The sequence below is a fragment of the Misgurnus anguillicaudatus genome, chromosome 4, assembly GCF_027580225.2.
Source record: "Misgurnus anguillicaudatus chromosome 4, ASM2758022v2, whole genome shotgun sequence".
NCBI lineage: Eukaryota > Metazoa > Chordata > Actinopteri > Cypriniformes > Cobitidae > Misgurnus > Misgurnus anguillicaudatus.
This window is the reverse complement of record NC_073340.2, coordinates 27290835-27314278: the sequence shown is the minus strand read 5'-3', so window position 1 is coordinate 27314278 and position 23444 is coordinate 27290835. Positions and strand designations below refer to the sequence as shown.

General features: G+C 38.7%; 1 protein-coding gene across 1 annotated transcript; it reads right to left on the bottom strand.

The window, feature by feature from the left end:
- Positions 1 to 90: 90 nt before the first annotated feature.
- Positions 91 to 22219, bottom strand: mfsd13a (major facilitator superfamily domain containing 13A). The gene is made up of 9 exons (XM_055176302.2): positions 22060 to 22219; positions 16140 to 16400; positions 10891 to 10970; positions 8529 to 8978; positions 6023 to 6143; positions 5839 to 5935; positions 5473 to 5644; positions 5019 to 5212; positions 91 to 1516 (listed from the first exon to the last, which is right to left on the bottom strand). Exons 2-9 carry the CDS (start codon positions 16302 to 16304, stop codon positions 1281 to 1283), a joined length of 1515 nt encoding a protein of 504 aa, XP_055032277.1. The 5' UTR covers positions 16305 to 16400; positions 22060 to 22219; the 3' UTR covers positions 91 to 1280.
- Positions 22220 to 23444: the final 1225 nt, after the last annotated feature.

Here is a 23444-nt window from a genome sequence, read left to right as displayed (position 1 = left end):
TCATCAACTATTCTGATGTTAGTAGATTTAAAATTGGCTTCAGAAAGTATTACTGGCACACTCAAAGACCATGATATCACAAGACATAACTTTTTGTAAAACAAAATTTATTTGCAAGCACAACGTTTAAAAAATGAATGGAGAAAAGCAGAAGAGAACTCATATATATTTATATATATGTACACAAAGCCAAAGTTCAGACTCTTGACATAAGAAACATGTGAAAGGTAAAACATTTCCTACGATAAATCACAGGTTTCCCAGAGGAAATACTCATAAAATATGAAGAAATAACAAAGCATACATGCCATTTTACAGGCTGTAATTGCTGAACACAAAACTCTGCTACCTCAAATCAAAAATATATTACGTGTCTTGTTGCTACAGTATAGTGGTTGCTATAAAGTGGAGAACCACAAAACTTACTGCAAATGTAAGAGTCAGTGTTAAGAATAGGATCTTTACTAAAAGTTCATATAAATTTGGTGCTACAAATTTGAAAAACGTTCATATAAAACTATTTCTGTACCTTTGAGAAATCAATTTGTACTGTAATGTCAGACTGGCCGATTGAATGATCACCCCTTCAGTCAAATTGAACACCTTATTTCTAAAACACAAAAATAAAGTCAAATTGGACATTTGGTAGAAAAATAAGTTAGTCATAGATGCTATTAAAACACATCTGCATTTTTTGTTCATAATGAACTAAAATATAGTTTTTTATCAATAAAAATAATAATCATTGATGGCAATGAGGGACTTAAAACATTTCACAAACATTATATAAAAACCATTACAAATGTATGGTACATCCTGATAGTGTGTATGAAGACTCCACAGATATCCATGCAATTCCATATTGTGTCCCTGGAATGTTGCTGAATGTTATTGTAAACATGCTCTTTGAACACAATGTGTTTTACCAATAAACAAACACGTTCACGAGAATCTAATCATTTTGGGAACTTTGATTTGGCTTCATTTTCTATCCATCTATAAATAAATATATGCTGAAACATCATTCCAGGAGATTTTAAGAGCAGTCTGATAAACATGGTCCCAAACCACTAAATTCATATCTGGTCCCAAGTACATACTCAGTATAAATATTTAACACTTAGCAAAGTAAGGCAGAGATGCTCGACCATACATTAGACTTAAATGTCTCTTGCTGTATTTGGCATCATCATTCTCCTTTCCGGGTCAGTCTTTTGGCAGAATGCCTGGTTTTGAGGAATGTCTTGTCCATCTTTCATCTCTTGCCTACATGGAGAGCATTAGATAGCCTTGACATCAATGAAGTTGCTTTGTTGGGCACCTTCCCTCAGGGCCTTGATGTTTTGCAGCCTGCGCCCATGCAGATTAAATCGAGACCACGCCAGCAACTGAAGAAGGGCGCAGGTGATCGGTACAAACACCAGCAGGTAGAAGCAACCCTGACGCAGTGGCATGGGGGATGCAGGGGCTGAGATTGGTGATGTGCCCACTGAGTTTCTCTCGAAGATGTCATATCCTGGAAAATCATGCACGAACAATATGACTTGAATATACATCTCGGAAGTCCTTGAAATGTGAACTTAATAAATAAATTTTGTACATTTTTGGGCATGTTTTGGGCCATCCACTTGGTACCAATATGTACCTCTAAGTTACTAATATGAACTCTTTAGGTGCAAAGCTGTAATTTTTGAAAGGTACTGCTGCAGTGACAGTATACATGTCCTAAACATACACTCACCTAAAGGATTATTAGGAACACCATACAAATACTGTGTTTGACCCCCTTTGCCTTCAGAACTGCCTTAATTCTATGTGGCATTGATTCAACAAGGTGCTAAAAGAATTCTTTAAAAATGTTGGCCCATATTGATAGGATAGCATCTTGCAGTTGATGGAGATTTGTGGGATGCACATGCAGGGCTAGAAATTCCCGTTCCACCACATCCCAAAGATGCTCTATTGGGTTGAGATCTGGTGACTGTGGGGGCCATTTTAGTACAGTGAACTCACTGTCATGTTCAAGAAACCAATTTGAAATGATTCGAGCTTTGTGACATGGTGAATTATCTTGCTGGAAGTAGCCATCAGAGGATGGGTACATGGTGGTCATAAAGGGATGGACATGGTCAGAAACAATGCTAAGGTAGGCCGTGGCATTTAAATGGTGCCCAATTGGACTAAGGGGCCTAAAGTATGCCAAGAAAACATCCCCCACACCATTACACCACCACCACCAGCCTGCACAGTGGTAACAAGGCATGATGGATCCATGTTCTTATTCTATTTACGCCAAATTCTGACTCTACCATCTGAATGTCTTAACAGAAATCGAGACTCATCAGACCAGGCAACATTTTTCCAGTCTTCATCTGTCCAATTTTGGTGAGCTCGTGCAAATTTAAACCTCTTTTTCCTATTTCCTATCCGCCTCAAGGTTGTGCGTGTTGTGGCTTCACAAATGCTTTGCTGCATACCTCGGTTGTATATAGTGGTTATTTCAGTCAAAGTTGCTCTTCTATCAGCTTAAATCAGTCGGCCCATTCTCCTCTGACCTCTAGCATCAACAAGGCATTTTCGCCCACAGGACTGACGCATACTGGATGTTTTTCCGTTTTCACACCATTCTTTGTAAACCCTAGAAATGGTTGTGCGTGAAAATCCCAGTAACTGAACAGATTGTGAAATACTCAGACTGGCCCGTCTGGCGCAAACAACCATGCCACGCTCAAAATTGCTTAAATCTTAGTTAGTTAGTTAGGTTACTTTATTGTCCCCGAAGGGCAATTATTTGTACAGCCAGCAGATAAGAAAAAACACATAGTCACAACACACAACAATACAACCTAATACACACACATAATAAAATAAAAATACCTTAAAACAGATCTGACAAAGTGTTTAAAATCGAGACAGAAGTCGGGATGAACGAATTTCTTAATCTGTTTGACCTGCATCTGGGCATGGAGTACCTACGGCCTGAGGGAAGTAGCTTAAACTGGCAACACAGAGGATGACTAGGATCGGCTGCAATAAATTGGGCCTTCTTTGTTACTCGTTTGGAGTAAGTGAGAGAGAGAGAGGGAAAGTTAGTACCTGCAATTTTACTACATGTCCTCACAATACTCTCTAGTCGTTTTTTGTTTTTTGTGGGCAGGGAACCAAACCAACAGATAAAACAAAAAGTTAAAACAGACTCAATAAAACAAAAATAAAACATTCTCATCAAGGTATGGTCAATGTTAAAATTCCTCAATCTACGAAGAAAATACATGCGTTGCTGAGCTTTGGAGCAAATAGCGTCAGTGTGTGACTCAAAACTTAGCTTGCTGTCAATTATTGTGCCAAGGTACTTGTATTCTTTAACTATCTCAATCGGTTGACCATCAATAATAGTGTAGGGTAGAAAGGGGCTCTGTTTCCTAAAATCGATAATTAATTCTTTTGTTTTAGAGACATTGATGTTTAAAAAGGAACGCTTGCACCAATTATTAAAATCACTCACTATTGGTCCATGGTCAATCACACTTCTATTTAAAAGAGACACAATAACCGAATCGTCTGCAAATTTTAAGATCTGTCTACCATCATATTGTGAGCGGCATTCATTGGTGTATAGAACAAAAAGAAGAGGAGAAAGGACACATCCTTGGGGAGAGCCGGTAGAAGATAAAAGATTGCCAGATAAGGCACCATTGACTTTAACCCTTTGAGATCGAGACGTTAAAAAATCAACTAACCAGGCTATTAACCCTGGGTTGATATTGTGATTTTTTAAAAGTCTATCAGCTAAAATGTGGGGTTGAATGCAATTAAAAGCTGACGAGAAGTCAATAAATAATAATCGCACAAATTGATTTGACCCTTCCAAGTGATTAAAAACTGTATTGAGCAGACTGCCCGTCGCATCCTCCACTCCCCTACCTGCCCTATAGGCGAATTGTAAAGGGTCCAATTGAGACTGTGTTAATGCTACAATCTCTTGTTTGATAATTTTTTCGAAAGATTTCATAATAAGTGAAGTAAGAGCCACTGGCCTAAAATCATCCAATGATTTGGGTCCTTTGGTTTTCGGGACAGGCACAATCACTGACTCTTTCCAGAGACGAGGGACCCGATGTGATTGCAGTGACTTATTAAATATAAAAGCAAATATATCCGACAATGGCTCCGCGCAGCTTTTAATAAGACGACCTCCAATATTATCTGGTCCAGGACTCTTCCTTTCCTGTACCCCCCTAAGAATTTTGTGAACCCTGTCCTTGCCTATAATGATAGACACGTTTTGTTCTGAGCATGGTTCCTTAAACACAGATAATTCTTTGGTGAAATCATAAACATTGAAGCGGTTATAAAAGTATTTAATACATCAGCGAGCTCAGAATCTGTCTTACCATCAAAGGAGAGTTTTTTTTTATAATTAGTTTGTAAACCTATCATAGATTTAACACCGTTCCACGCGGGGCGAGACTGGCCACTGCTCAGTAGAGATTCAACTCTATCCTTATATTTAAGTTTGGCTAATTTAAGCTCCATCTTAACTTGCTTCTGCAGGTCATTATACACTAAAACATCCCCCTGCATAAAGCTAATATTCCTCTGGTTGATAATATTTTTAACAGATTTTGAAACCCATGGTTTATTATTGGGAAAAATAGAAATGGCCTTTTTCGGAATTATTTCATTTTCACAAAAACTTATATAAGCAGAAACAGCTTCTTGGGAATCTTCCCATTCTGACATTCAGTCTGGAGTTCAGGGGATTGTCTTGACCAGGATCACACCCCTAAATACATTGAAGCAACTGCCATGTGATTGGTTGATTAGATAATTGCATTAATGAGAAATGAACAGGTGTTCCTAATAATTCTTTAGGTGAGTGTATATGGGGTCAAACAAAAACTACATTGCCAAATAAAAAATTTGTATAACAGCATCTACTAAATGAATTGCAAATCAATAAATGTAAATGTGTATTGTAATGTGATTCCAGTACTGTTTATTCACAGTGCACACACCTGTGTAGACGCATAACAACCAGGTACCTATGAGAGGGGCAAAGGTCTGGCCAGGCTTAGTTACCAAGGCAACCATGCCAAAGAGCAGGGCAGAAGCTGCTTGCTGACGGCGGTTCAACACAAAGTCCTCATCCACCAGGTCAGTGATCACCAGATTTAGCAGCTTACAGGTTCCCTCTGTGAACACGCGATTACTATGGAGTGTAAAAAAGGACACAACAAAGACAGTAGATTTACATCTATTATGAGACTTTAATCCATCTAATGCAAGATTTAAACAACAAGCAACAACATCAACTTGGTTTGTAAGCACAGATATGAGTGCGCCGAGTCTTGTACCAACAAAAGCACACCTGCCTCCATCAAAACAAAGATTAATAATCAAAACATTGACCTTTGAATTTCTAATCACTTCACCTGTAGTCTGAAAGCAGAAGAGACGTTCATTTCTCACCTAGCAATAAAGATGCAGAGCAGGTACACCTGGTCGGCCCCGGCGAGCAACATGGCTATGCTGAGACCCAGCTTCAAGAGGAAGAGCCAGCGAATCACCTGGTAGACACCCAGTCTTCGGCACAGCGTCAAGAAGTAGAGATTGTTCAGATGTGGGGCAATGTAGGAAAAGCCTGTGCCAGGAAAATAGAAAAGCTTCCATTAGAAACACAAGGGAAAAGCATCTGGGAAATCTTCATTAGCTCTAATGAATCTTTTATTAAAGCCTTCAGGTTCCCACAAGCAGCGTAACACAGCCGACATTGTTGAACCGGTGTGGTCATGTGACAAAGTTCTTTATCCTCGTCTTTCAATAAAAGTCTCTTACCTAGCAGGAAAGAACCGGTGGAGGCAGATATACGGTCTGACAGGAGGTGCTCCAGAAACAGAGGAAAGAAATTACTGTTGAAATGGCAGTGGAAAACCTACACAGATGACGGAAACAGAACAGGTTATCCAACAAGATGATCGCAGCCAAAACCACTCTAACCTTCTTGCGTGTTCGCTTTTACCTGTACAAGGTTCATTGAGACAAACCACATGAAGTTTCTGTGCCGTGACAACTGCTTCAGATATTCCCCGAGAGTGACTGGCTTCTCGGGTGAGGTAAAAGGAGCTTGACCAACACTGAGTCTTGAAGAACAACAGAAAGAACAGGAAAGAAGAGAGGAAAATGGATTTGGGTTAAAGAGGCCTTAAGCACTTTACATTACTGTAAAATTACAGCAATTCATAACTTTTCGCTTTAACATAAACTGTTAATAATTTACATAAACCTATAACACAGCATGGCACCGCTAACAAAGTGCAAAACAAATGAATAACTGAACTAGTGGAGTGGAAGAAAAACTAAATGGCAAAAACAAAGGTGAAAACTGTTGTAGAAGACTTGAGCAATGCTGTGTGGGTGGAATGAATAATGGAGAGCACAGACATACAAACTATCTGTGGTCGGTGTGTAATTGAAACTACTTTTTGGTCAGTTTACAATTGTTTTATAAGAGTAAATTTAAACTGGTTTGATAGGTTAAGGTAGTGTTTACCAGATTCTTAGGGGCGGTTTCCCAAACAGGGTTTAGATTAAGGACTAGGCCTTAGTTATATTAGGACATTTAAAGTGTAACTAAACCCTAAACCAACTGTTTTTAGTTGATGATCTGTAAGAATGGGGCTTTATTAGTGCTGTTCATTGATTTTAGTAAGTTTTTTGACATTTGGATATAAAGTGTTTCAATACTGCAATATATGGTGTAAAAACGTCTGAGTGCTGCCCTCTTCAGGTTGAACGGTGGCTACTGCAGTTGAATTTTCCTATTGGATGTTGGGTCCAAAAAATGACTCGTGACGTAAGCAGGTTCAAGCTCATCACGCCCCTGTTACGATCTCACCACACACTTAGTTCATCCCCTCTATCTCCGTTGGGATCTGCCCACTTTTCTTGCATTTTTCAAATATTGCCAGTGGGTGGAGTCAGGCTCTGACCAGGGGTTTAGTTACGCTTTAAGTAGTTTTTTACAAACATACCTTACAAAAAACATTACTGGTATGGATTTTGAGACAAAACAATGGCACTGATATATTTTAAAATTTCAGTTAGGACAACTCAAACCAGAATTTTAGTTTTGGACTAGACTCAAGCCCTTTTAGGAAACCGCCCCTTAAAGTTTAAAGTTCACCAAAAAAAATTATTTTAAACTAAATAGAATGTTTACAGATACCGTCTCCTATTGCCATAGCTCTTAAATCATCTTCATGGTCATGTTTTTGCGTTTTGGTCAATAACAAATACATCTGGCGTCAAAACACAATTGCGATTGGGGAGCTCTGGCGAAGCACATAATGATTTAAATGTAAGAAAAATTTTGGGGTGTACTATTTCTTTAAGGAGTTTTTCTCGTAACACATATTTTGTACGTTCACATCTAACTCGATCAACATTGCTCCCTTGAGCAAGATGGTTAACCTTCGGTTGCTAAAGCCTGATCTTACGGGAATTTGTATATTTTTCAAGGTGGCTAATTCGTAGGATTTGGTACAAAGTAAATTGTACAAAAACGTATGATTAGCTGATCTCACAGGAATTTGTACGCATTTTACAAGTTGGCTAATTGGTAGGAATTTGTACAAAGTAAATCGTACAAAAAAAACGTACGATTATCTGATCTCACAGGAATTTGTACATATTTTATAAGTTGGCAAATTAGAAGGAATTCGTACAAGGTAAATCGTACAAAAACGTATGATTAGCTGACCTCACAGGACTTTGTACAAATTTTACAAGTTGGCTAATTGGTAGGAATTTGTACAAAGTAAATCGTACAAAAAAAACGTACGATTATCTGATCTCACAGGAATTCATAGAAGGTAAATCGTACAAAAACAAATGATTAGCTGATCTCACAGGAATTCGTACGAATTTTACAATTGACAGGAATTCGTACAAAGTAATTTGTACAAAAATGTATGGTTACCTGATCTCACAGAAGTTTGTACATATTTTATAATTGGCAAATTGGCAGGAATTCGTAAAAAGTAAATAGTACAAAAGCATATGATTAGCTAATATCACTGAAATTCATACGTTTTTTACTACTTTATATGAAGTACTTTATATGAAGTAAATCGTACCAAAAAAAAACAAAACGTATGACTTACTGATCTCACAGGAATTCGTATATATTGTACAAGTTGGCTAATTCGTTGGAATTCGTACAAGGTAAATGGTAAAAAACCCGTATGATTATCATTAAAAAGAATACCATAAAAACATTTCAGAGGCAAATCGCCAAAAACGTACAAGCTTGGACGTACAAATTACGAAATAGCCACCACGTAAAATATTAAGTATGAATTGCCATGAGATTGCGTTGATTGCTTCATGAAGACAATTTTTGGATTCAATGTTAAACAACTTATGGTGAAAAGTAACTGCTGAACGGCTAGTAACAAAGCATTAATAACCGACTTTCGGAGCATTTTGCATTTACCACATTGTTAAAACGTAAAATTTTCTCTTACTCAGTGAGTTCTTCGCTCTCATGCTTCTGCGTTTGAACTTCATTGTGAAACCGTTGGCGCAGAAGGCGTGAAACCACAGCAAAGCCCACCATCGAGACAGCAGCTAGTGCCACGCAGAACAACCTGAAGTAATGGAAGTCTTCCTTGTTCCAGAAGGAGTAGGAAAGGAAGACGGACAGTGAGCCCAGCGCACTGAACAGGGAACTGTGGAAATTGAGGCGCGTACGGTCGTTTGCTGACACAGCCAAGTCGGCCAGAAGGGCGTTGTGGTTGAGATCCACCACGGTGAGGAACCCATCGTAAAGACACAGGCACAGAAGGAACTGCAGACCAGGCCACGTCCAGGCCACCCAGAAGGCCAGGAAGGATAGGGCAAATAGAGGCCCACTTCTGGAGAGCGCCTGCAATCGTTTTAGAACCACCTCTGGGGAGGAGATCTGAGACCCAGACCTGAGCAAAAACACACAGAGAGACTGTATTAGTGTGATATGAAAAGCTAAGACTATGCTTCAGGAAAAGACAAAATACTTTAGTGCAGTATGTTCAATGGTGCAGTATGTTGTACTGTAAATGCTTTCTGTCAGTTGTTTAACTGTTGTCAACGAAAACCCTGGTGACTAAAAACTTGTATAACCTTAAAGGGACACTCCACTTTTTTGGAAAATATACTAATTTTCCAGCTCCCCTAGAGTGAAACATTTGATTTTTACAGTTTTGGAATACGTTCAACCGATCTCTGGGGCTGGCGCTACCACTTTTAGCATAGCTTAGCATAATCCATTGAATCCGATTAGACCATTAGCATCCTGCTAAAAATAACCAGAATTTCGATATTTTTCCTTTTTAAAACTCTTCTGTAGTTACATTGTGTACTTAGACTGACAGAAAATGAAAAGTTGCGATTTTCTAGAAACTCTTTGGTTATTTTTTAGCGCGATGCTAATGGTCTAATCAGATTCAATGGATTGTGCTAAGCTATGCTAAAAGTGGTACCACCAGACTCGGAGATCAGCTGAATGGATTTCAAAAAGGTAAAAATCAAATGTTTAACTCTAGGGGAGCTGGAAAATTAGCATATTTTCAAATAAATTGGAGTGTCCCTTTAAGACAGTACAACCAATTTACAGACTGTACTTTATGTCTTTTCAACACAACTAAAAGAGTACATATTTCATTTACACTAAATACTTTAGATAGATACTCTCGACAGATAAATGGATAGATAGATAGATACTCTGGACAGATAGATGGATAGATACTATCTACAGATGTATAATCCTAATAGATAGATATTGTTGACAGACACTAGACAGGCACAGTCGCTAGACAGACAGGCAGATACTGTCAATAGATAGATAGATGGATGGATGGATGGATGGATGGATGGATGTCTCCACTTTGGTGTTGCAAGCGTTACCCCCAGTCACATTAGCTACAAGAGACAGAGCGACAGGCTACCATTCATTTTCAATGGGAGTGGCCGTTTGCCAGCGACAAGCGACGAGCTCGCCGCTGGGCGAGCAAGGCGGGTCCAAAATAGACAAGCAGGCTATTTTATAAAAATGCCGAGCGATGCGACAAAGCGATTGCCAATCGGAGTGAAGGAGCAGCGTGACGTAGTTCTCTGGTCGAGTTTGAGAAAATAATTCAAGATGGCAGAAAATGTGTATTTAAGAATATATCTGATAAGTTTGCCATTTTATCTCATATATTTTGTTACTTTTATCGAGAAATAAATACTTTTAAATCCAAAAACACCGTTCTTGTAACTTAACAATACCTCTAAAGTGACTTTTAATACCGCTTTTAGAAACTAGCCAAGGAACGCCCATCAAGCGAGTGCGTGTCGCTCGGTGTCGCTCACGTTTATAGCTAATGTGACTGTAGGGTTATGCTCTACCAATTGAGCTACATGGACGCAAATTTAATGACCAATGCCTGTTTTACAATGCATAAGTAGCATAAAAATAACCAAAAAGCATCACAACTGAAACAGCATCACATGAGGATTTACACTCACAGTGCTTCTGCTGCATAAATTAAGTGATTTCTATGTAACTACTTTGAGTGTTTCTTTAATAACTGCATATTAATAAAATACTTTTGAGTGAGCAATTCACTTCAGTATTTTATGCAGCCTCATAAAACCAATATTGCAAAAGGTCACATTCATAAATGGGTTTATGGTCTGTTTTCACTGCATTTCTTTTTTTTTTTTGCTGAGCTTAGCGCTGAAACTCTACTTACGAAGTGCTTCTGTGGAGTGTGTGAGCGCTGTAACCCATTACAGATGTGGGTTATAATTTATATGGCATTAACGTCAAATGGCGCTGTGCAGAAGTGTGTGTACACGTAAACTTACTGGGGTGAGCTCAGGAAGGAACGGTCACTCAGCCAGCCGAAGAGAGGGTCATTCAGACTGTTCCAAATCAGAAACACAGACTGTGAGGAGAAAAAGAGTGTGTTTGAGAAAGCTTACACAGGCTTTGATCCTTGACAAATTAATTAATGAAATCAATAGGAATGTTCTAGAAACTTTATTTACCATATTTTCCAGACTATAAGTCACACATTTTTCATAGTTTGGCGGTCCTGGAACTTATAGTCAGGTGCGATTTGTACATCAAAATTATTTCATATGAACCAAGAGAAACCATTCCCGTCTACAGCCATAAGAGTCCGCTCTATGCTGCTCCTGTATTTATGTAATTCAATGGATTCAGTGATGCGGAATGACTTCTGGACCTTTTGAACTTGATTTGGCTTGTTGTGTTAAATGTTAATTTAGCCTTTTCAGCCTCCCAGGTATGTTCTGTATGCTATTGTATATCGTGTAAATAACTTTTTATGTTACTTTAACATGTACGAACACCTATTTAGCCTTCTTTTCTGTGCTATTGTTTAGTTGAATAACTTGCCTTTTCAGATTAAAGGGAAACTTCACCCATTTGCATTAAGCTTTGTATCGTTAGAACCCCAGTCATGTTTTTGAATGGTCGTGCATCATTCCCTCAGTTTCCCCTGAGAGGGGAAAAATACTGATTTCAATGAGGCACTTCCTTCTTTCAATGATGTAAAAATCGTCATTTTGCTTCATGTTACAATAACAGTGAAAGTTAATCAATATGATATAGAAGAGGGTGATTTCACAAGCGTGATGCTCTAATCCGATGTTTATTGCACCTTTATGAGCCACAATACAGCAAAGAGCTGAGGCAGATGGAGGAACAGAAGCCTGAGGAGAAGCCGGAGCCTGGGCTTCGGCTGGGTAGAGGAGCCGGGGGAAGACACCGCAACCATCGGCCTCTGCTGCGTAGAGAAGCTTGCCTGTTCTCTCGCTGTGTGGCTTCTTTATAACATTTCTGCATCAGATAAGGATATGGACGTTCGTTTGGTAAAGGTTTCCAGGCAAGAGAGCAACTTTGCGCGCGTTTGGACATGTTTATTACACAGACGCGTTTCGGCTTACGAGCAAACATGCTGCGGAGTATATGAGCTTGGACAGACTCGCGCTGTGTGCTTTCGGTTTAAGATTTCTGGATCAGATATGGATATGAACGTTTGTTTTGTTAATGTTTCTGGGCGCGTGCTTATTTCAAAGACGTGTTTCGGCTTACAAGCACAAGCTCCAAGAGCTGAGGCAGCGTGTCTGTGGAGATATTGTGCAGGGGACGCGTTTGTGTGGAGGATGCAGGGATAAACAGACGTCTAACGAAAGTGAGTGTTTCTATTTTCTTTGTTATACTATGGTGGCATTTATATACACAAAAGCATATCTGAGCGGTGTTTTATATGTCTATATTGTGAGAGCAGTGAGGCCGATATAACACAGATGTAATTACAGTAAACAAGAGACAAAAAGAAAATTGGTAAAACTAAATAAACATTTAAAATGCATATCCTTTTATAAGTACTTGAAAAGACATTTGTACTGCGGATCTGAAACCGCACGTTACTGTTTGAATAAGACTTTGCTACACACCAGGCCAGCGTGTTATTGTGTGTACCACAATGTAACATCACGTTTAAAAGTAAATCATGATTGGTGTCTGTCAGACACAGTGGTGGTGGCTATTTTCTTTGTTTTACTAACGTGGCATTTATGTACATAATAGCTTGTCTGAGCCGTGTTCCGATTAATGGGAGTGGCTTGCATTGTGGTGCATAGTGGGAGTTGTAGTTTTTCATACAAATGTGCTCTAAAGTCACATTTTGTCTTTTATCGGTCAAATAGGCACAAAATTCTACATTTATGTTACATTTTGACTACAAAAATAACTCACTTTCCATAAAGATTAATGTACCTATCGGTGAAATGGCCCTTCAAATGTCTGTTCTTCGGCCTCGATTTTGTGAAATCATTTTCTAAATAAACGCGTCCAGTTCGACTTATATGATTTTGTGAAATCATTTTCTAAATAAACGCGTCCAGTTCGACTTATATGTGTTTTTCCCTCTTTAAAACACATTTTTGACTGATGCGACTTATACTCCGGAGCGACTTATAGTCCGGAAAATATGGTAAAAGGCACCAAAATGTGTTAGGGCAAAATATTAAAACTAAATCAAACCAAGTGGAATCTGTGAAAAACTAAAGCCTGAACTTGTCCTATTTTGCAATTACTTTTAAAATCATCTCATATTCACACAGATGTCCTAACACGCGTGTAGTTAAAAATGTAGGCTTATGACACAAAACAATTAATATTTTGACCTTATTTAGCAAAAGTGAAACCAAAACAAACCCATATCAGCATGTCTTGTGAAAAAATCACATGACCACAAGTCACGCTGCCATATTTGAACTTAGTGCTGATTTGCATTTGTTTTGCTTTCAATTTCGCTTAACACATTCAAAACATTGTTTCAAAACATTGTTTCACAAATTTTGGAGAATCTAAATAGTGAGTCCTATTTAGAAAATTATGTTAGCATTTTAATATAAAATTAATTGTTTTTGAAGAAAATTAAGGTAAATTATGAATAAATTACGAGACAATTTTCCTTTTTGAGTGAACTATTCCCTTAAATGTAGGCAACCAGAAAGAGTAGTTCAAAAAAGTTTGCCTTAATTTTAGGGCTGCAACTAACGATTATTTTAATAATCGATTAATCTGTCGATTATTTTTTCGATTAATCGATGAATCGGATAAAAAACAAAAAAACAAGAAAAGCATTCATTTCCAACCCCTTATTCAAAACAGAACAAAAATCTTTAGAAATTACACAAACATGTTGCTCCTTGAACATACCTGAGCTGTTACAATAATAATAAAATAAAATAAAAATGGACTAACACAAAAAATACACATCTATGCTTTACATCTGCCAAATATATAGACTTTTTTATGATGCATTTCCCATCAAGAAGCCTCTCTTGATGGGATCAAAAAGATAGTAAATGAGTACACTCTTAGAAATAAAGGTACAAAAGTTGTCACTGGACAGTACTCTTTCAAAAAGGTACACCTTTGTACCCAAAAAGTGCATATTATTACTTCAAAAGTACATATTGGCAGTTTAAAGATACATATTTGTACCTAAATGGTACATATTAGGACTTTTTATAAAGGGTACTGCCCCAGTGACAGCTTTGTAGCTTTATATTTGACTTCATGTATTTTCTCTGATCAGAAAGCTAACTCATTTGTTAAAACTGTTCTATTTACATTTGGCCACATACATGCGTCTTGTCAAAACGGAAAAAGCTTCTTCTACTCCCGCGCAAAATGCAAATACACCATTTATTACTTCGCCTTAAAAAATGTAAGACGATGTTTATGCAACAAAAGGCGGCACTTACTGAATGTTGAGCCGGGCACGCGCGTCTACTTGCTTGGCAGTCGGCATGAGCTGGAGCGCGCAGGAAAGAGCAGCAGGAGAGTGATGGCGCGATGATTTTACGTATAGGTCCATGACGGGGAAAAGCGTTCATACAACTCCCTCTCAAAGTTTTATTTCATTGTTTAATATCAGTGGAGTTTGTCATTGGAGTTTTTTATTCGTTCTAGAAACTTTTTTACCCGCTGTCGTCGCTCCATAAGCATAAGCGTGTCGTCTTTGTTTGTTTACCTCTTTGCCGGCTAACTTCCAGGTGACGCGCTTACGTTTGGGATGAGTAAAACACTGACATGTGGTTTTCCTCTACCTTTGCTGTTTTTTTTCCATCTTTTTCCCGCCGCCCTGTCTTTTCTCCGCCCTGTCTATGAGCCGCCGAACTCTGCAAGCAACAGTGCGCGAGAGAGACCGACGCTGCGTCCCAGGCCGCATACTTCCATACTATATAGTAGGCGAAAGGCACTACTTCTCATACTCTTTGCCTACTATATAGCATAGAAATAGGCTGTTTGGGACGCAGCACGAGTGTGTTCACTCTGCTCCGCGCTTAACTGAAGTGTTTTTTTTTCTTTTTTTAAATTAAACGTCTCTGCGTCACGCGACACGACGAATCGATAATGAAATTCGTTGCCAACACTTTTAGTAATCGATTTTTATCGATTTAATCGATTCGTTGTTGCAGCCCTACTTAATTTGAATCTGTTGCTTTTTTAGGGGTGTGATGGATCACAAAACTCACGGTTCGGATCACATTATGGTTTTTGAGGCACGGGTCGGATCATCAGCAAAAAAGGGGTGGGAAAAATCTTATCACAAATTAAGAAATTACAAAATTTATAAAAAAGAACAAAGTTGACAAAAATAAGTAAGGTCTAAATCATTAGGTACAAAAATCGAATAAAATGAATAATACCAGTCTTTATTGTATGAATTAAAATATAATATTTTTTTTAGAGCTACAGAAGTGATTTTCTCTTTATCTTGGGTTGTTTAATTAACATTAATGACACAGACTTAAGTAGGTTAATTGAGGTTACTATCTCTTTAAGACCAAATAAGCACGGACTGGTTTCTGACTCTAATCTATACATACACTTAAGACATAATGTTTTATTAGAAAAAGAATACGGTGGAGATCATTTTGTTGGTTTGTGCCATGTCAAGAACAGAAATATTTTATGTTTGGTTGCTTTTTGAAATGCATCTCTCCGTGTGTGCACTTTTGAGTGCACTTAAACCCGCGCGCGCACACAGACGGAGGGCAAAATCCAAACAGCGCAGCATATAAAGCTGCTCCACATAAAAACGTCACGTTGTTTTTCATTGCTATATTCAACAAATGTATTTTAATGGACTACAGTATGAGACACAGGTGTGCAACTCTCTCTAAAGTTTACACATCAAGAGTTCTGATCTTGAAGGACATACTGTGATGATCACGTCTGGAGCTAGACCGAACATATTCAACTGCATGTGCGTTTTTGTGTGCAGAAAGCTGCTCACTTTAGCCCCTTTTTGAGGTTAAATTGTTTAAAATCACTTGAAATGTTTACATTTGCAAGCTTTTGAAACACGTGCAAATGATAAACTTACCCTATTTAAATGTGCGTATTAATCCGCTAATCACATGCGATCCGTCACAGCACTATGCTTTATAATATTTTGTAGCTAGCTTTCAAATAATTGCTACTAGTTTTTGTATGTTTTCTCAAATATTCAACTTGTTTTCAAGTTGGCTAATAAAATGAATGAACTAATAAAAAATGAACTTACCTCTCCCACCCAAAACGACAACTTGTCAATCTTGTAAACAGACACAAAGGTCTCCACATAATACAGTAAAAAGACGTTGTGAAGAATGGAGACGAAGAGAGCCAGAGAGCCATAGAGCACAGCTGTGGAGATGCCCTGCCAGCGGCCCCATCCTCTCCTTCCCATCCTTTGCAACTTCTCTCTCTTTTGCCTTTTCCTGCCCACACAGAGCTCGAAACGTCCCACAGGCTGAGAAGGATGGGGTCATCTCTCTATCCACCCCTGCAAAACAGACCAGCCAGTTAAAATGTAACCAACAACAACAACAAAAAAAACTTCAGACATCAATTTATTAGTATAGGGCTGTGTAATGTTGGATGTTTATATGGAAATGGACATCTGAATTGGATTTAGAAAAGTGTAATTGTTATACAGCCAAGCCAATTAGAAAACTGCACAAATTAAGTGGGTTTGGCTTTTTTGGAATTTGGAAAAAGGTTTCAGCAGATATAACAAAAACTTCCTTCTGGTCACATGCATAAAATCACCAAACATACATAATCACAGTTTTAAAAATTAAGTCAAGCAAATGGTTCTTTTGGCCTGTGCATTCAGTCTCAATGATTAATGGTAAACGAACTTGGCTTGCTGTCCTGGAAGGTTGCTCTGAGCCTGAGCTCGGAAACATCAGAAAGAGCACCTTTGCGTGTTTTTTCCAAATAGTTCAATCTTAGTTTCATCAGTCCACAAAACATATTGCCAATACCGCTGTGGAGTGTCCATGTGCTCTTTTGCAAACTTCAGGCATACAGCAATGTTCTTTTTAGTAAGCAGTGGCTTCCTTTGTGGTGTCCTGACCTGACATGGATACCCTGCTTGTTCGGTGGCTTGCGTATTGTAGACTCATGAACAGAGATGTTAGCAAGTTCCAATCTGTTAGCAAGTTCCAATGATGCCTTCAAACCTTTGGCTGTCATCCTTGGTCAGTGGCGGCCGGTGACTTCTTTTTTTGAGGGCGCTCGATGCAAAGTTCGTCACAACATGTATGTAGCCCGTCATGTGTGTGGTTTGTAATTTCAAAATATGTGTTCTGCGCGTCGAGTGATGTTCTTCATGTGTCTTGTCAAAAATAAGTGCCTGCTGCAGACGCGTCTAAAAGGTTTATGATAAAATAGACGCTCGCGTTTGGCAGATACTCGTATAATCTCATGCGTAATCAGAGTTTACTGTTAAGTGAGTGTCTTGCCTGTACTTTGTGAACGTGAGCGTCTCTTTTATCATAAACGGTTTTGATGCGTATGCAGCAGGCACTTATTTTGACAAAATACGTGATGCACATAGTTCACATGACGCAACAATCACATATTTTGAAAACACAAGCAACACACGACACTCCAAAAACCCTTATTTTGAATTAGCGCCCCTCGGATGAGCAGTCACGAGCCGCCACTGCTCTTAGTGTCATTTTGACTGGACGCCCGCCTACTTCTTGATAGAGTAGCAACAGTCCCAAAGCATCTCCACTTGTAGATTGTTTGGTGAATTTCTAAATAGGTCTGCACGTTAAATCACATGCGATATCATGTGCATCTTGTCAGTAATGCCAGTTCCTTGATTAGTAATTACAGCTCTGTGTAGTAAATGTCGCTCAATCTGAAAGCAGCTGATGGCGATTTACTACTTATTACGGAACCGGCTTCACTGACTAGATGAGCGTAACAATCACATGCGATTTATCGTGCAGCCCTATTTCCAAAGTCTTCGAAATAACTTTGTAATGCTGCGTTCACACCAGCCACGGTAGAGGCCTCAAGCGCGAGTGATTTCAATGTTAAGTCAATGTAAAGACGCATTGATGCGCGAATGAGGCGTTTAGTGCAGCGCGGTAGACGCGATTCCGCCTCATTCACGTGTCTAATTCTTGCGAATGCCGTGAATTGAGCGTTGCCGCGGCAAACACGCAAGTTCAAAGATTTGAACTTTTTCGGAAAAACGTGACGCATTAACGATCAGGACTTTGCTGTAGCAGTGACGTGATTACAGGAAGCGAGCGGAGTCTCAGCGAAGTTGCGAAGCCCCTCCCATGACGCAAATATTCGCGTGAATGTCTCGAATGACTAGAATTTCAGGTGCGAATGAAGCGAGTAAACTCAAAATGTTCAAGCGGCAAAATAGACGTGGTAGACGCGAATTTGACACCTCAAACGCGGTTGGTGTGAACGCACGATAACCCTTTCCAGCTTTATGTGAAGTACCAATTCTTGATCGTAGCTCCTCTGAAAGCTCTTTTTTTGGTGGGGCATGGCTCACATAAGCGTGTTCTTCTTCAACTCCAAAAGTTTGAGGGGTTTATCAGTCAAAGTAGCTGTACTCCACACCTCCAAACTTATTCTCTTAACAAGACTCCAGGTGTGCTTAAACCTGACTGCAATTAGATTTTTTGAGATCATTAACTCAAGCTTTCACATACTATACATACAAGCACTATGAGAATAGACATGAAAGATCACAAATTGTTTTGTGTTATTATTTTTTGACACATATGTTTGTCAATACCTAGACAAAAATCTGACCACATTTTATGAAACATTTATTCAGAAAATGATGAAATTCCAAAAGGTTCAACATACTTTTTCTTGCCACTGTATATGCTCATAATGAAGACTGACAGTGACACGCCTGAATGTTTAAGCTCCACCCGAACCTACATTTTAAACTACATGTAATGTTTCAAATACGTGTCAGTCTTATAACTTAGGGGAATTTTTTTAACAAGGTTAACCTAAATGCACCGAAAACACCACTATTAAAGGATCTATACTAAAATTGGCCTCCATTTTGTCTCCATGGAGAATGTTATGGGGAGTTTGGAAAGCGGGCAGTCCATTTTCCCTTTTCTATATTCATAATAGCTAAAACAGCCTGTTTTTTCCTCCTCACTCTTGACCGGACGGGTGACGTGGAGTCTCACGGGAGCAGATCTTCAGTGGTTTCTGTAAATCCTAAAACCCTTTCTGTTCAGAATAGCGAGATTAAATTCTTTTGAACTTGTAATTGCACATAAACTGAGCTCTCATCTCACATTTAAAGATGACAATAACAAGCGGTGTTATTCAGGACAAAGATTTCTCTGGGGTCCGATGAGAGATCTAACCCGAGCAACACTATTGTAGGCCGAGACCTGCATCTGCAAATATTGAAACATTACCACGTAGCAGGGTGGAGCAGACTGTAATAATGTACATTTCCTTGTAAACATTAAAGTCTTTATTTGCTAAACATTCGACACCTATGACACTTGTTTGAAAAAGCAAGCTTTACGCGTGGCACCCTCCAGCAAAAAAAATCATATACTGACTGATGTTCAAATACTGTGCAAGTTCTCACAAGTTCTGAATGCGAGTTGTCTGAAAGTAAGTACTCATTATATAGAGACTGCAAGTTTGATAGCATACATTTAAAATAATCTTATTGGAGTATACAGTTCTAGGCAGTAAAATTATTACCATATACATGCGAATGGACTTGAACTCATCCCAGCCTGATTTCCATCTGATCCAAGCAGTGAAGCAAAATCCTATTTACTGGATCGCATTGCAAACAGTGATTCTCATTTCAGAGGTGCAGGACAGGTGGCTGCTTCCCAGCAGACACGATTCAGCAATCTTTGATCCAACAAAAGATCAAGTGATCACTGGTCCCAGTCAACTTTTTTGGCAGTGCTCTGTTACACAGGTTGCCAACCTGTGCCTTTTACCCAGCGCATTAGAATGCATGGGAACTGTTCTTGCATATAAATAAAGTGTATTTTGTTTGACTAAAGCACTTAACATCAGTCATTCACACCCTTGTGTGCTTTGTTTGGAGTCTGACAAGCCATTGTAATAGCTAGAAAGGTAGTTTGAAGTATTAGGTTGATACTTTGTGTGTGAAATGTGAATATAAACAACATTTTAAGTTGATAACACATTTTAACTGTTCTATATGAATACATAAAATGTCATTTATTTTAAAATCCCTTACAAAAAGTATAGAACAGTAGGGCTGCACGATCAATCGCATGTGATCGCCACGCGCATCACGCCAGCAAAGCCGGCTCCCTGATTATGATTAGTATTAAATTGCCATCAGCTGCTTTCAGATGGAGCGACATCCACCACACAAAGCCGCAGTTCACCGACATGCGGGGAATATTGCATTCATAATAATCGCAGGCGATTCATCCGTGCTTATGAATGCGTTATTTCCCCACTTATCAGTGAACTACGGCTCTGTAGTAAATGTCGCTCCATCTGAAAGCAGCTGATGATTATTTACTACTAATCAAGGAACTGGCTTTACTGACGAGATGTTCGTGACAATCCAGTGCGATTTATCGTGCAGCCCTACAGTACGGTAACCATAGTTTAACCAAGATGTTGTAGATATTTCATGAGTTCGCATTAACATGTAATCAATAGGGAATGAGATAAAGCATATTTAGCGTGCTGTCCGAGGGGAGGGCTTCGAGCTCGGAATTTTATCCCGAACCCAGAGTAACCCTCCACCCCCCCCTTAACTGGGATAGATGTACCAACTGAGAGTGAGGCGATGGGGTGGAGGAGGGATGCTGCAAAAACTGTCACGGGACAGCGTAGAGGGATGGCTATTTATACATATCTTCTTATGCTGATTGGTTGGATTATATGACCATGGTCCTCCTGAACTTAGTAAAATACTTCTTGTATCTTTGAGGTACTAATAATGAGCACTATGTGGTACCAATACGTACCTCTGAGGTACTAATATAAACTCTTTAGGTGCAAAGGTGTAGTTTTTGAAAGGTTACAGCCCCGATGACAGCTGAGGTACATATTTGGACAATTTTTATGACAGTGTATGATAATAAATTTGCCAAATAAATATGTTTACTAAACTCTTACTGTAATAAAATAATGGATACTTTTCTCAAGAGTAGTGCTGCCTCACGATTAGTCGCGACTAATAATTTGCAGAATAAAAGTTTTTGTTTACATAATATATGTGTGTGTGTGTGTGTGTGTGTGTGTGTGTGTGTGTGTGTGTGTGTGTGTGTGTGTGTGTGTGTGTGTGTGTGTGTGTGTGTGAACAAAAACTTTTATTCTGCAAACGATTAGTCGCGAGTCTCGTGAGGCAGCACTAAGATAAGATCTTTGACTATACTGTATGAAGTACAGTCCTGACAGTGGTTTAATTTGTGCAGATTACTTAATTTAAATAAATAATTATAATCATTATTATTTTTACAAGTAAGCTTACATCAGTGGGATCTCTGTGACCCCCAAACAAGAAAACAGCAAGATCAATCTAACGTTAACTTGAAGATTAACCAGCAGCGTTTTCATCAGATTACAATAACATTGTAATAATTTTTCTAAGGTTAACAATTAAGGTAAAGTTTACCCTTACACTCATGAACTGTAGTCACTGTATCCCAAAATCCTGACACCTGTAACTAAATTAACACGCGACCTAAACAGTTAACTTCCGGTCAAAACACTCAAAAATAAAACCGCTAGTGTAGTGTTTTTATCTTAAATGTGTAGTTTAAACATTTCTTTATGAAACGTTTCCGCCGTTCGCGCAAAACTGATACATTTTGTGCATTCGTGGAAAATCTGTGCCTGCTGGGTACGACAGCCCACTTTACTAATAGTGATTCACCATGTTGAATTTGACCAGAAAATCTGATTGTAGCTCAATAATCGACGACACCTATAAGTTCGAGAAGCTTAAACCACCCCGTAAACTACTAATCCTTGTCAATTTAAGCTTGCTAGCAGGCGATCGGTTTTCACAACAGGCAAAGCAAAGCGACGTGTCACAGTCCCACAGCCACGTTAAACCAGCTGATAATCACGCCGGGAACAAATTACAATACACCGATGCTGTGTTTTTTGTATGTAGGGTATAAAACACTTACCATGTGGAGCTGATGTCCATACTACAGTCGCTTGATAATGTAAAAGGACGCTCCAAACGCTAATAGGTTTCACAGTTGTAAAGAAACATGTCATGTGTTGTACGAGGAGGAAGCCCGTGACGTCATCAACCCTCCTTCTCCACGCTCCCCCTTCCCCCACACTCCACTAGCTGCCATGAGTCCACGTACACACACTCACACGCACATGCAAACACATGTTAGAAATATATATTTGTATAATTATATATTATATATAGTGTTTGAGTTCCCATATTCAGTGACAATGCAAAGAGTTAGAATTCAGGGTAGTTTGAGTTTAGTTTCAAGCTTGTATTTGTCATGCACATAACCATACAGTGAAGGTTGATATATAGTGAAATCCTATGCAATTCAGTTATATGCACAATAAAAATATAAAGAAAAATAGTAAGAAAGAAAACTTAGAAAGAAGATTGAGGATTAAAACTTAAAGGGGCAGTTTCCCGGACAGGGTTTAGATTAAACCTGGACTAGGCCTTAGTTATATTAGGATATATTTTCCATGTTTAAGTGCTATAATTGGGTCCCCCTGAAAATGTGAATAAGATCAACCCAGTAACTTATTTTTGGTAAACCATTCTCCACAAGCATGTAAAAAATTAGGTAATTGAAATTTGGCTTCCCTGGTGATGGCAGAAGGGGATAATGCCGCCCCTTAATCTGCACTATCCAACCACGCCACTGCCATTTAGTACAGAGATCAACTTATTTGCATGTTAAATGACACACCCAAAATGGCACATTTTTGCACACACCTACAAAGTGAAAATTTTAACTTAACTTGAAAGAAATATGTTCATTAATATAGATGTGAATATGAATATTAATGGTGCAAAATGCCAAATATTTTGTAAGATATATCTTTATATTGCTATGCTAAAATTATTGCAATATCTTTGTGGTGGAAGATAAATATTTTAAAGCATGTTGTCACGTTATCCACTTAAGATGAATTTATGCATTAAGACATTGGTTTCCGTTCCAAACCTTGCAGTTACTGAAGTAAAAACTTAAAGAGGACATTTCACACAACTTTTTTGAGATGTAAAATAAATCTTTGGTGTCCCCAAAGTATGTATGTGAAGTTTTAGCTGAAAATGTCATATGGATAATTTATTAGCATGTTAAAATTGACCCTTTGTAGGTGTGAGCAAAATTTGCCATTTTGGGGTGTGTCCTTTAAAATTCAAATGAGCTGATCTCTGCACTAAATGTCAGTGACGTGGTTGGATAGTGCAGATTAAGGGTGGCATTATCCCCTTCTGACATCACAAGGGGAGCCAATTTTCAATGACCTATTTTTCCGCATGCTTGCAGAGAATGGTTTACCAAAACTAAGTTACTGG

Coding starts and splice junctions, on each gene's coding strand:
- mfsd13a (XM_055176302.2), bottom strand. CDS start 16,304: ATGGGAAGGAGAGGATGGGGCCGCTGGCAGGGCATCTCCACAGCTGTG. Junction 5,936..6,022: donor TCTCAATGAACCTTGTACAG/GTAAAAGCGAAC, acceptor TCATCTGTGTAG/GTTTTCCACTGCCATTTCAA. Junction 5,645..5,838: donor CACCGGTTCTTTCCTGCTAG/GTAAGAGACTTT, acceptor TTCCTGGCACAG/GCTTTTCCTACATTGCCCCA.